The sequence below is a fragment of the Leuciscus leuciscus genome (genome assembly GCF_965113295.1).
Source record: "Leuciscus leuciscus genome assembly, chromosome: 22".
Lineage (NCBI taxonomy): Eukaryota > Metazoa > Chordata > Actinopteri > Cypriniformes > Leuciscidae > Leuciscus > Leuciscus leuciscus.
Window position 1 is genome coordinate 8,360,881 of NC_138746.1, and position 12,540 is coordinate 8,373,420.

The 12,540-nt window shown below is 37.2% G+C and overlaps 1 protein-coding gene across 1 annotated transcript in view; it reads left to right on the forward strand.

The window, feature by feature from the left end:
- Positions 1-12,536, forward strand: part of LOC309487156 (transmembrane protein 150A) — a 33,457-nt gene extending 20,921 nt beyond the window's left edge. Inside the window, exons 7-8 of the mRNA XM_082154698.1 lie at positions 8,150-8,327; positions 9,840-12,536. Of these exons, the coding sequence (XP_082010824.1) occupies positions 8,150-8,327; positions 9,840-10,084 (423 nt within the window). The 3' untranslated portion in view covers positions 10,085-12,536. The remainder of the gene's footprint in view (positions 1-8,149; positions 8,328-9,839) is intronic.
- Positions 12,537-12,540: the final 4 nt, after the last annotated feature.

Here is a 12,540-nt window from a genome sequence, read left to right on the forward strand (position 1 = left end):
TTGATTGAATTGTGAGGTGTTCCAATAGAACCATATGGTTGAAGGGAAGAAGTCGAGAGATAAGAGGACTTGGAATCTTTGACCAAAAAGGACAGTTGTTTCAGAGATTATAATATTTTGACATGTTTTCTTAGAATAATGTGCACCAATGAATCATGCACATTAAGGTCAAGAAAATGTACAAAAATAAGCAGGACTGTTTTTTAAAACTGACTTTAAGTGCAGATGATTGAATGGTCTTTCAGTAGTTTGTTTTTTAACTGTTTTATTAAGACATTTGAAAATCTAGATGTACTAGTTCCATTCCCGTCACCAACATTCAATACCAAAATAGGCACATTCGTTTAGAAAGAAAAAGGGATTGCTCCATCCTTCCTGTTTTCTATGAAATGGAAGGAAGCTTACTGGAAATGTGGGTGAGTGAGTCACGGTGCACCATGTGCTGTGTGTACGGAGTCCAGAGTTACCATGATCTGACAGGCAGGAGAGGCGGGAATGAGCACGTGGCCTGAACGCCACATCTGCGCCTCATCAGCAGGCCTGCCTGCCCTTCTGGCGCTGTCCACCGCTGCGGTGTAGGATAACAAGAGCGCCAGCAGACTCTCATTATTACCATCAGAAAAAAGGGAAGTCACGTTATGTAACTCTGGCTGTGCTTTTTCAGTTTCCCAGATTTGATAGAACTTGAAAGTCCTGATGGTTTTGGAGTTTAAGTTTGGTTTCGGAATGATATGGTGTGTTTCCACAGAACTAGATTGCAAAGAACAAAGCTTTTTGGAGTGTGTCCTGTTTTGATAGGTAGAGGTGTCTGATCACTCTGTTCCTGCAAACCTGTCTGAGCTTGCTGAAAGAGCTATACTTAGGTGCATTGTATTTCTTAATAACTCAAGCCCTATTCAGATGAATTTAGTATTCCTTAGTTTTTCACAGATGTACTTTTTCATTTTAATCTTGTCCAAATCGAATGTTTTTCTCACATAAGCATGGTAAAAAATGACATGGCAAATTAGCTACAGTTTTTAGGAGTTTTCTGAGAAATTAAGTTCCGTTTGAACAGGACTGTCTGTGATTTGCGGTATGTTATTTCTCCACATCACTTCCCCCAATTTATTTAGATTTTTGTAGAATTATGCAACTAAAACTAAATGTCTTGTTGCTCTGCCTGGTACAGTTGTCAACTTTCTGGGTAAAGTAATTGTTGGTGGTACTTTTGGCAGCCTATCCTCCTGAAAAATATAGCATGGCTGAGGCCTGTTGCATAAAGCTGGTTGAACAAACTCCTAGTTTCAGTGTAGGTTTAGAGTTGACAAAACCATACAATTCCAAACTCATTTAAATCAGGTTCAGCGGGCTCACGGCGCTCGGTATAAACGTTCTCTGTCAACTCAGGGTTTGATCCTGAGTTTGTCATTAAAGTGTGACACGTGCTGGAAACATGGAACATGAGGGCGTCAGTTTCACTTCTTGTGAGAGAACCAGTGCAATTCACTTCTCTATTGAATATTTAGAGATAGTTAAGAAAAATGTCATCAATTTAAATGCATTTACAAGGCAGTAATAAACACTGCTGCTGGAGCAAAATTTTGAGAAGGTAGCTGAAAGAAAATATCAATGTAACCTTAATCAGTTTAAAAGATTTGCATATATAAGATTTTATTTATATGTATATATTAGCATATATATGCATATATATAGCACATATATAGCATATGGCCAGGCTTTATTGCATCAGATATCTGTCACTTTGCTCACAGTTTTGCTCCAGTTTTGGCAATGAACACAGCTAAAAACCAATCCACCATATTGAGCCGGAAATTTGCTCAAACGAATCTCAAAGTAACCAGGGTAAGAACTGAAACTGGCTTCATGCAACAGCGTATAGTATGTTTTGAATGCTGGTTCCCCAGCATTGGAATCGGGAGTTATGGTGGACCAGTTACACCAGCGCATCTCAGTTTTGCTTGAGAACATCATGACTGGTTTATGATGGATTTTTTTTAGCAGGGTATCAATCAGAAAAAGAGAATAAAATCAATAAGAAGAGTCAGATTCCGACATTTTCTCAAAACAACCTTTGTGGTAGCAGCATCAGGTATGATCTTCACCTTAAAGCTGGCATCAAATGGAAATTCGTTTATTTTTATTTATTTTTTAAACATCTCATTGACCATAATGTGAACAATTTATCCATATACAAATGTAATTTGTTCAATTATGCAGACTTCTCTCTGGTGGCATATGCCTGACTTCACCAATTTTTTGTCTGCTTAAACCCCACTGCTTTCTTACAGTTGCATTCAGATCGGCCTTCATCAAAACTACAAACAATAGAACCAAAATCAAATTTCTTCAAATTTTTCAATAATCCGTTTGACTCTGATGTATGTCGCAATATAGAAAAACATTGCGACTTTGTCCTATCCTTATTTACACATGGAATATATTTATAACGTATCCAAGTGTTATTTCAGACCACATACTAATTTTTTATAATCCCTATCTCATCTGAATAATGCTTAAGCAAGAGTTCCTGAGAACTACTAGAGTTCCTGTAAGCATGTGTGCATGTGAGCATATGTGTTCTTGCTGGTCCTCTGTAAACGTTTAGCTACAGCCAAACTTTCTTGCTTCGAATTTGACTGGATGAATCATCCTGGATAAATGAAGCATGGTGCTCCTCCTGTGTTAGACTGTTTAAGTGTGTGTCGTTGTGTGTGTTCTGTGCATAGTTTCTTGCTTGCTCTTGGTCCTGATGGTCTGACAGCTACAGGCTGCCAAAGCAAACTGTAGATTCCTTCTACCAGCCTGTAAAGATCTTTTCTTCTGCATTCCCAGAGAAGAGAAAGTGGCCCCTGAAGGAAAATATACGCATGATGAATAAAATACCTATTTCAGATTCCATTGCTTATTATTAGACCTCTCAAATTACCACAGTAATTTAGTGTGATTTATAAAAAAATTAATTAAAAAAAGTGATACATTTATTAATTTAATCATGCCCCCCGACACAAAATTCTTTTTTTGGCATTGTCAGAACAAATCAAGTTTAAAGTATCGCGTCTATGCTTTTGTGAAGTCTATTATTACTGCTACTACAGGCAACATTCCTCACCAAACCATACCGAGAACACAGAATGGGTGGAGCTTTTCACAAAGGACATGTTTCTATTGAATAACAGCTAGACAAAGCAAAGCAGAACACAAATTTCAAAGTTGAACTACTTTAACTTCTCACAGCATCTTAAAGAGGACTGGTTATGCTTTTTCACATTTTTTTTAACTTTCTTTAGTGTAATGTTGCTGTTTGAGCATGAAAAAGGTCTGCAAAGTTACAAAGGGGGAGGTTGACTTGCGTTATAAGTGTGAAACTTGCAGTTATGGTAAGGGGTGTGATATTTCTGAAACACGCTCGAAGCGGTTGACCAATCACAACACATGATCCAGCCGATCAATCAGAGCACATTGCGCTTTTCGGAAGGAGGGGCTTCATTGAGACAGAAACTAAACAGAGCGTTACTGACAGACTGGGAAGAGAGGTGCTGCAACAAAATAAAATATTTGAAAAGTAATGTTTTTTTTAATCTTCAAGTGTTAAAGGAACACTTCGACTTTTTGGGACTTTAGCTTATTCACCGTATCCCCCAGAGTTAGATAAGTCCATACATATCTTTTTCATCTCCATGCGTGCTGTAAGTCTGTTTGACGCACCCACCGCTAGCCTAGCTTAGCACAAAGACTGGATGTAAATGGCTACAGCTAGCATACTAATCCCAATAAGTGACAAAATAATGCCAACATTTTCCTATTTACATGTTCTGATTTGTATAGTCACAGTGTGTACAAATAACAAGGTCATATGAGACACAGCCATTTTTAAAACGTTTAAATACTGGGAACTATTTTCTCAGAAGGCGAAGCACTGCTACTTGGGCGGAGTGATTAGCGCAGCACCCGAGAAGCGCCGTTCCGTCAACAAAACCAACGTGACTTACTAGCTAGTAGCGAACGTGATTCGTGATCATGGCTGACTTTGAGGAATTGTCAGAGGATTTTTATTTGGTATCAAACCAAGATCCAGAACCATATCGTTTTGAGCCAGAATAACAGACGAGGAGTTACAAACTTTGGAAGCTGATAGACAAGATGCCGAACAGACTGAGGTCGAGGGGAGAATCAGAACGGGAGTAGCCTACTATTTCACAAACAAGGTCACTGTTTCTCAAAAATGAAAACTGCCCCTCCCCCCTCCAATTCATTAGCAAGTTGAAGGCTACAGTCCTGAAAGTTGCCTTTAGCGCCACTTATTTGTTACTGGGGCGATAGAGTGCGTTATGGAGCCCGGGAACAACTGTAATAGTAGTGAGCACCCTATTCATGTAATAGTGTCACTAAGGTTACATTACATCTAGCTAATGGCACTGTAACAGTAGGCTAGTCATCTAAAAACATAAGGGAACACTTACCGCAGCCGCAGGTGATCCACTTTGTCCTGTCTTTACTATCGATGGGATGGCCGTATCCTTCAGCACACGTTTCATGGTCCGTGTGGCAAATTCCATTTTTTCAAAATAGTCGTCCTCAGTGAAATGTTCTGAGCAAACGCGATAGTCCTTGATGATGTCTACAGGTGTGTTTGGACGTTTTTGGTTGGAATTCTATGAAACATCATGGTATTACCTGGTCTCCCCTGTTTATTGTCGCAGCTCTTTACAATACAGCGAACACCCATGATTGTAAACTTTGCATTTACTATCTAGTAATTGCTGACTCTTACTCCAACTCTGAGCGAACTCTCTGCTCCTCACCACGGCGCTTCTCGGGTGCTGCGCTAATCACTCCGCCCAAGTAGCAGTGCTTCGCCTTCTGAGAAAATAGTTCCCAGTATTTAAACGTTTAAAAAATGGCTGTGTCTCATATGACCTTGTTATTTGTACACACTGTGACTATACAATTTACAACATGTAAATAGGAAAATGTTGGTGTTATTTTGTCACTTATTGGGATTAGTATGCTAGCTGTAGCCATTTACATCCAGTCTTTGTGCTAAGCTAGGCTAGCGGTGGGTGCGTCAGACAGACTTACAGCACGCACGGAGATGAAAAAGATATGTATGGACTTAACTATCTCGGGGGGATAGGGTGAATAAGCTAAAGTCCCAAAAAGTCGAAGTGTTCCTTTAAGACCTATTCTAGTAAACCCCCAAAACAAAATCTTTGTAAAAGGTTGTATTATAGCTTCTATAAGCTGGTGTGGTAGGCATTGCCGTTTTCAATGTGTTGGTGTAGGCGTATACTTTTATTATGCAGTGTCTATTTTGGCGCTAAAAAAAAAGTGTTAAACAAGATAATTGATGTATGCTGAATTCCATGATAAGTATGCGATTAATTACATACTTATCAAGGAATTTAGCATACACAAGTTCTCTTGTTTAACACTTTTTTTGGTTAAAAAGTTTTTATCTAGTGACAGCCTAAAAATAGACACTGCATAATGTTGTTGAAGCTGTCTAGCACGAAATATTTTTTTGGTGGCTATTTACACTATCGCTATTTGCACTTAGTGCAAGTAGCCGCTGCCCTTTTTTGGAAATCATTAATATAAACGACTAACTATTAAACAATAGTTATTAAACATTTATAAACAATGTTGAATTAATTGAATTACTGGTATATGAGCAGTTGAGCACCAAAAAGTTTGCATGCATGCTCTTCAGTTGTTGTACGCATAAGAACATTTTCACGTCAGTTTCTGAGTTTATAAATCCTGATTTGTTTCTCTCTTTTGACATAGGATAAAATCCATGGTATTTAAGATTAAACCCGATCATACATGTGTTTTATAAAGGAGGCCCCATGTGTTTGCCTGGATTTCTTATTTGGACTATTGAAGTTATTAACTTCTTTGTAAACTCAGGTGTACACTTGAAGGTGAAATGAGTGGCCAGAATTTTGTCTGTGCAGAATAATACATCAAGTGTATTTCCATAGACAGGTCACATGATCACAGTCTCATCCACTCTGCTTTTTTCCCACATGACTGGGAAGCTTATGGCGGCTTTGATCCCTGTCCTTAAGCCTGAGATGCCCATAACAAACCTTGCACATTACAGAGCTGAGAACCTTGTCCTAATGACAGTGCGACTAATGCACAGGGAACTGCAGCTCAGTATTTGGACAGAAGTGGAGGGGAAGTCTTTGCCTTAGGGAAACACACAGGATATCATTTGCTGAGATAATCAGTAGTTCGCTGACAAAGCCTGGAGTTGATTTATGGTTTCCAAAGTTCCTCCTGCAACACTAGATACTTTTCTTTTGTTTGTGTGTCAAAAAAAAAGACAGAAAAAAGTATAAATAACCTGAAGTTATAAGGAAGTTGAAAGGGATAGATCTAGGGACAGTGATATTTTCTATCTGTCCATCTATCCATCTATCCGTCTATCTGTCTGTCTATCTGTCTGTTGTCCCTCTCTCTAACATTACTATTTTTAATGTTTTTGAAAGAAGTTTCTTCTGCTTGCATCAAGCCTGCATTTATTTGATCAAAAATACAGGAAAAAAATGTAATAGTGTGATATATTATTACAATTTAAAATAATTGGTTTTCAATTTATTATACTTTAAGTGATCATTTATTTCTGTGATGCAAAGCTGAATTTTCAGGCTCATTACTCCAGTCTATCACATGATCCTTTAGAAATCATTATAATATAATGATTCATTATCAAAGTTGGCTTAATATTTTTTCATACCATGTGATACTTTTTTAGGATACTTTGATGAATAAAAAGTTTTAAAAATAGAAATCTTTTGTAACAACAATATACACTACTGGTCAGTAATTTGGGGTCAATAATTGTTTTTCTTTTTTTTAAATAAATCAATACTTTTATTCAGCAAGGATGTGTTAAATTGATAAAAAGTGATAGTAAAGAAGATTTATATTATTATTAAAAAAACATTTATTTAGAATAAATGCAGTTATTTTCAACCTTTTATTCATCAAATATATTAGGCAGCAGAACTTTTTCCAACACTCATAATAAATCAGAATATTAGAATGATTTCTAAAGGATCATGTGATGGACTGGATGTCACATGAAGACTGGAGTAATGATCCTGAAAATTCAGTTTTGCCATCACAGGAATAAATTACATTTTAAAATATATTAAAACAGCTATTTTCAATTGTAATGATATTTCTCAATATTAATGTTTTCACTGTATTTTTGACCAAATAAATGCAGCCTTAGTGAGCATAAGAGACTTCTTTAAAAAAAAACATTATACATTACTACTATTGTAGTACTATAATAGTGTGATATTATGGACTGCCATTCTCCAGGTATTACAGACCTTTATGGGTTAATAAATGAGTAATAACTTACAGAGTTAATGGGTTTGATTGTTGTGGGTGCGCTGCTGCCCTCTGCTGGCGGTGAGAATCTGGCTCAGGAGTTGTATGTGATGTGGCATTGTGAGCACTCAGACCATAATAGCACACCACAGTCATGTATGGCGAGCACAGCAAACTTGCAGCTATAAGTGGAAATACTGCATAAACAGAATTTCCCAAAATATGTTACATGACCTTTTTGGGAATGTGATTTTGTAACTGACCAGATCCACTTACTTAATGTACTGAAATATTTCCTTTGATATTTTTTAATCCAGCCTTCATTGTTTCAAGTACAAAAATGTGTTGAATGTACTTATTTATGCATGTGAAAACCGAGTAACACTGATTACAGGTTATGTTTTAAAATATGTCGACATGAGTCTGTGTTGCAATATGTGCAATTTTGTGTGGTTTTAATTAGTCCTTCCTAAACTGATTTGTACTGGACAGTTAGGGCTCTGTAAATATGATCTTTCCACAGCTGGGAAAAATTAAAATGAGGAGAAATTTCCTAGAGATGTGGCTATTTTTAGATAGGGAAAATACACTCCATAAAGTTCGTTTGTGGTTTTTCCATTTCAAATAAAGAAAAAAATGCAGAACTTTTTTTCCCTTAATGGGTACCATGGATCTCCTCCCTCCCACACACACACACACACACACACACTAAACTACTTCCCCAGCATGTGACATCTGTAGTTTTGATTGGTGAATCAGTACTCACTGTTGTTTCCTGTCGTTGTGTTTCTCACAGGTGGATAACGCCAAGGTTCTTCACTATGTTGGAGCAGGAGTGGCCTTCCCCACCAGTATGCTGTTTGTGTGTCTGCAGTCTGCACTGACCTATCGCCTGGCAAAGACTCAGGGAGAATATAATATGGGTCATTTGCGCCTCTTTATGACCCTTCTGGCTTTTGTAGCCCTGGTGCTTAGTATCCTTTACAGTATCACTCATCCATATTGTTTTTATATTATATATTTGGATTAGGGCTGTCACAATATTAGATTTTCATGGTAACACGACTCATTTATTAAAATTAGTTAATGCATTAAAGGTGCATTGTGTAATATTTAGGAGGATCTGTTGACAGAAATGCAAGATCATATGCATAACTATGTTTTCAGAGGTGTATAAAGACCTTACTTAATGAATGTCCTTTTACATTGAAATTAAAATACTGAGACGATGAACAAGTAACAATAATATTCGCAATAACATATTGTTTTACTGAATAATAAAGTAAACATCATTTCTCAATTTATCTTTGTAAAGAAACCTCAGTGCTTAACTGGCTACTCTGTGCTGTCTCAGACGACGATACACCGTAACTGTTGGCCACCGTAACTTTTGTTGGTTGCAATTCGCAACCTCACCACTAGATGCCGCTAAAAATCACACACTGCACCTTTAACTTACATGAATTAACAATGAGCAATATATTTTTCCAGTGTTTATTAACCTTTGTTAATGTTCAATCCTGACAACTCTCAGAATCGTTTTAGCATATTATTAAATATTGCGATATTAATGTATTTGGTCTTGACGTGCTACGCTACTGCTCCTGCTGTGCAAGTATGGACATGCTACTGCTAATAGATACACAGACACACTGCTGTGAGCACGTAAGAAATGCTGCTGCATAAACATATATAAATCCCGTAGCAGATCTAGGCAGGTGGAGCTGGGGGAGGTGGAGGGTTTCAGAGAAACTCTGATAGTAGGACTAGCTTACAGTGAAAATTTTGAGCAAGCAATCTCATTGGTTACTGGATCAGCAGAGGCCAATCAGCTTGTGCCATGTGGTAATGATGTGATTGCTTGCAGATTGCAATCTAATAAAAACGTTCATGTTAGTTCACTGTGCAATAAATATAGTTAACAAATACAACATTTGATTTGTAATGCATTAGTAAATGTTGAGATTAACATTAGCTAAGATTAATAAATTCTCTAGAAGTATTGTTCATTATTAGTTCAATGTAGTTTACTAATGTTAACTAATGAAACCTTATTGTAAAGTGTTACCATTTCCACTACACAAATTTACAATAAAGATAATATTGAAATATCTATAGGAATTTTGGAGAGAAAAAAATCGGTCCGATTCGTTTTAACTTCGTTAAAATGCACAAAAAATGCAAACATTGCTAATCTGCAATGTAATTAAATAATTTAACAGTGTTCCCATACTTGAGATGCTTTAATTTTAACAGCTTTAATCTGTATCTGTTATTTTTTTCATTGGTCAGGATTATTGTCACAATATTCTCAGATCTCACATATTCCTAGAATGTTTGAATATCCCATAGTGTTCAGCTTTTAGGTTTTGCTCTACTTTTCTTTCTCAGTCATTGAGTTCATGCATGTTCTTCCTGTAATGCAGACAGGCCTGAGCATGAGTTTACAGTGTTCACTTATGATTCCTTGATGAAACTTTCCTCAGGCGGGGTGTTTTTTGTCCAGGAAAGTTTTGTCCTGCAACATGCATCAGCCATTTTCGAGTGGGTCTTCTGTGTCATCATTATGCTGTTCTACGGGACATTCGCTTTTGAATTCGCTGGGATATCTAGTGACACGATGATGGTGCTGGCCCGAGGGAAATCGCTACAGTCTGCAAGCCGAGACCACAAAATGGAGTCTCTTGGTGGAGCCAGTCAGCACCAGCCTGAGAACCTTTCTATACTGTAGCTTCAGTGTCCTCCTCTCTCTCTCTCTCTCTCTCTCTCTCTCTCTCTTTCTATGCTAGAAATAAAAAAACACTACAACAGCAGAGGGAAAGGAACAGAAAACTGGACATGGCGCGTACAATCGGCTTACCTTTGCCAAAGAATCCAGCTCAAATTTTGCACATTGAGAGACTTCTTCACTCTCTGGGGACCTTTTTGAATCCATCAGCTTCCATGCTGGGAAAAACAAAGCTCATTGCCTGGATGTGTTGGAGTTTCCGTTAGATCTCTTTGGGATTTTTAAGTATCTGTGGAACTACAGACTGCTAGTTGGCTAAAATGTCTGCATCCATTGGTGAAGCCAGAGGAACGCTACATCAGTTCTGTAGTAAACTAAACCGAAGCCTTTTGCAGGCATTTTAACATGGTGCCTCAAAACAAAAGTTATTGTGCCAATTCCAGACATTGCAAGACAATAAATCCAAAAATGCTGATGTTTTCTGTGCCTTTAGTTGTTTTCAAAGGCAGAGATGGTTAAATCATATATTTTATTGTTGCATATCTCTGCTGTTGCATATCTTTTGCCTTAATCACCAAATGCTGAAACGTCTTGTTCAGGAGATTGTCATTACCAGCGTGCCTTAATACTGAAAACCAAATACAGATATTTATTAGACCTGTATGTCGATAGCCAAACATAGCATCTGAAAACTGCCTTGTATATATGGGGCATGTATTTTTTCATATGCAGCAAAAGTTTATGCTGACAGTATAAACAGCTAAGCTGAACGAGATCAGCAAAAACCTCTCGCAAAACCGGCGCATAAGCTTATCAAGTTAAGTTCTAGAAGTCATGTTAGAAGCAATGAGTATTGCTGTACATTGTGACCAAATACAATTGAGAACAGCTCTAGTTTGTCTTGAGCTCGGTGTGTTCATAAGGTTCTCTTTCTCTGTCACTGTGGAATTGTCAAGGTTTGTTACAAGGAAACGTCTAGTTGTGAAAGAAGATGCCCTTTAAGGTGAAGAATGACTAGTTTATGTGTTCACAGATGTACAGTAGTTCCATGTGAGCTGTTTGCAGACAAAATGACATGCAGCCGGACTGCAAGATCATAATTGTTTTTGTTTGTTTTGAGAGAAAAACAACAACAGATGAGGCTTGGTTTACATTGGTCAAATGTTTTCATACTACCAGCATGAAAAAAAAAAAAATCATATGGTTCCTTAATCATTATCAAGGGAGTTTTGTCATTTCATTTGTCAAGATAAGAGCCATATTTATGCTTATCAACATCTGAAGTTGCTAGTGCCGTCCAATGTCATTTCAGTTTACTATTTCTTTACGCTCAGGAATTTCAGATCTGTCTCGTCACATATTTTCCCTCTGTGTTCAAGACTGCGTTGATCAACCAGATATGAGAAAAAGTTTTACCATTTCAGTTACTTGTTTAGATCATTTCCTTCATGTAGCCATTCCATTATCTTGAAAAGGAGACCGGGTTAACCCCGTCATTTGGTTTAATTTGTTGTTTAAACCATTATCTGATGTACCTCTGATATCGCTTAAAAGAATAGTTCATCCTAAGATAAAAAATCATTATACTCATGCTGTTATTTTCCCTGTGGAAGTCAAAAGAAGAAATCATTAGGCAGCTCTATTCCACACATGACAATTCAAAGTAGTGACAACCAAGTAGCTCATAAGACTCGTGTGGTGTATTTCAAGTCTTTTGAAGCCATACAATTGCTATGTGTAAAGAACAGGTTAATTTTAAGTTATTTCACTGTTAATCTTCCCCTTTGAAGCTCTGAAATCTCATTCGCATCAGCATTCAAAAAGCCATGATGATGCATCATTCCATCAGTGCCATCAAATGGGATTTGCGTGATGCAGAATAAGGGAAGGTTTTCTGTGAATAATGACTTCTATTTCAGTTGGTTCGTCCTGTATCATAAGGCTTCAGAAGACTTGTAATATATGGCACATAAGTCGTACTACAGAACACATTTTTGTGCTTTTTGGAGCTTAACAGACATGAACTGGATTTTTGAAGTAACAAGCAAAAAAAAAAAAAGGCAAACATTCTCATGTTATGTTTCACAGGAAAAAATAGGTCACCATGAGGGAGAATACAAATGAAAGAATTGTCATTTTGGACTGTTCCATTAAAAAAGGTCCAAAGTGTTACTTTTATGTGTTACCTTTTGCATAGACTCGTGTTCTTCCATGTATTATCTAGCCTGTTTGCTCAAAGCGTAATACTGCAAATCTGCTGTCTACATTCAACAAACATTCACAAATCAGCGTTAAGTGGCATGCTGCAAATGAAAAATAAAACCCTTATGTGCCTTTGTTTCAACCAAGGATTGGCTCACTCATTGGAGAAATGTTTTGTTTTTTTGACAGAATGCATTTGATTGTGCTGTAAATTTGCCTTAAATGTATGGAAATAAAGCAGAATCGAACATTACTCT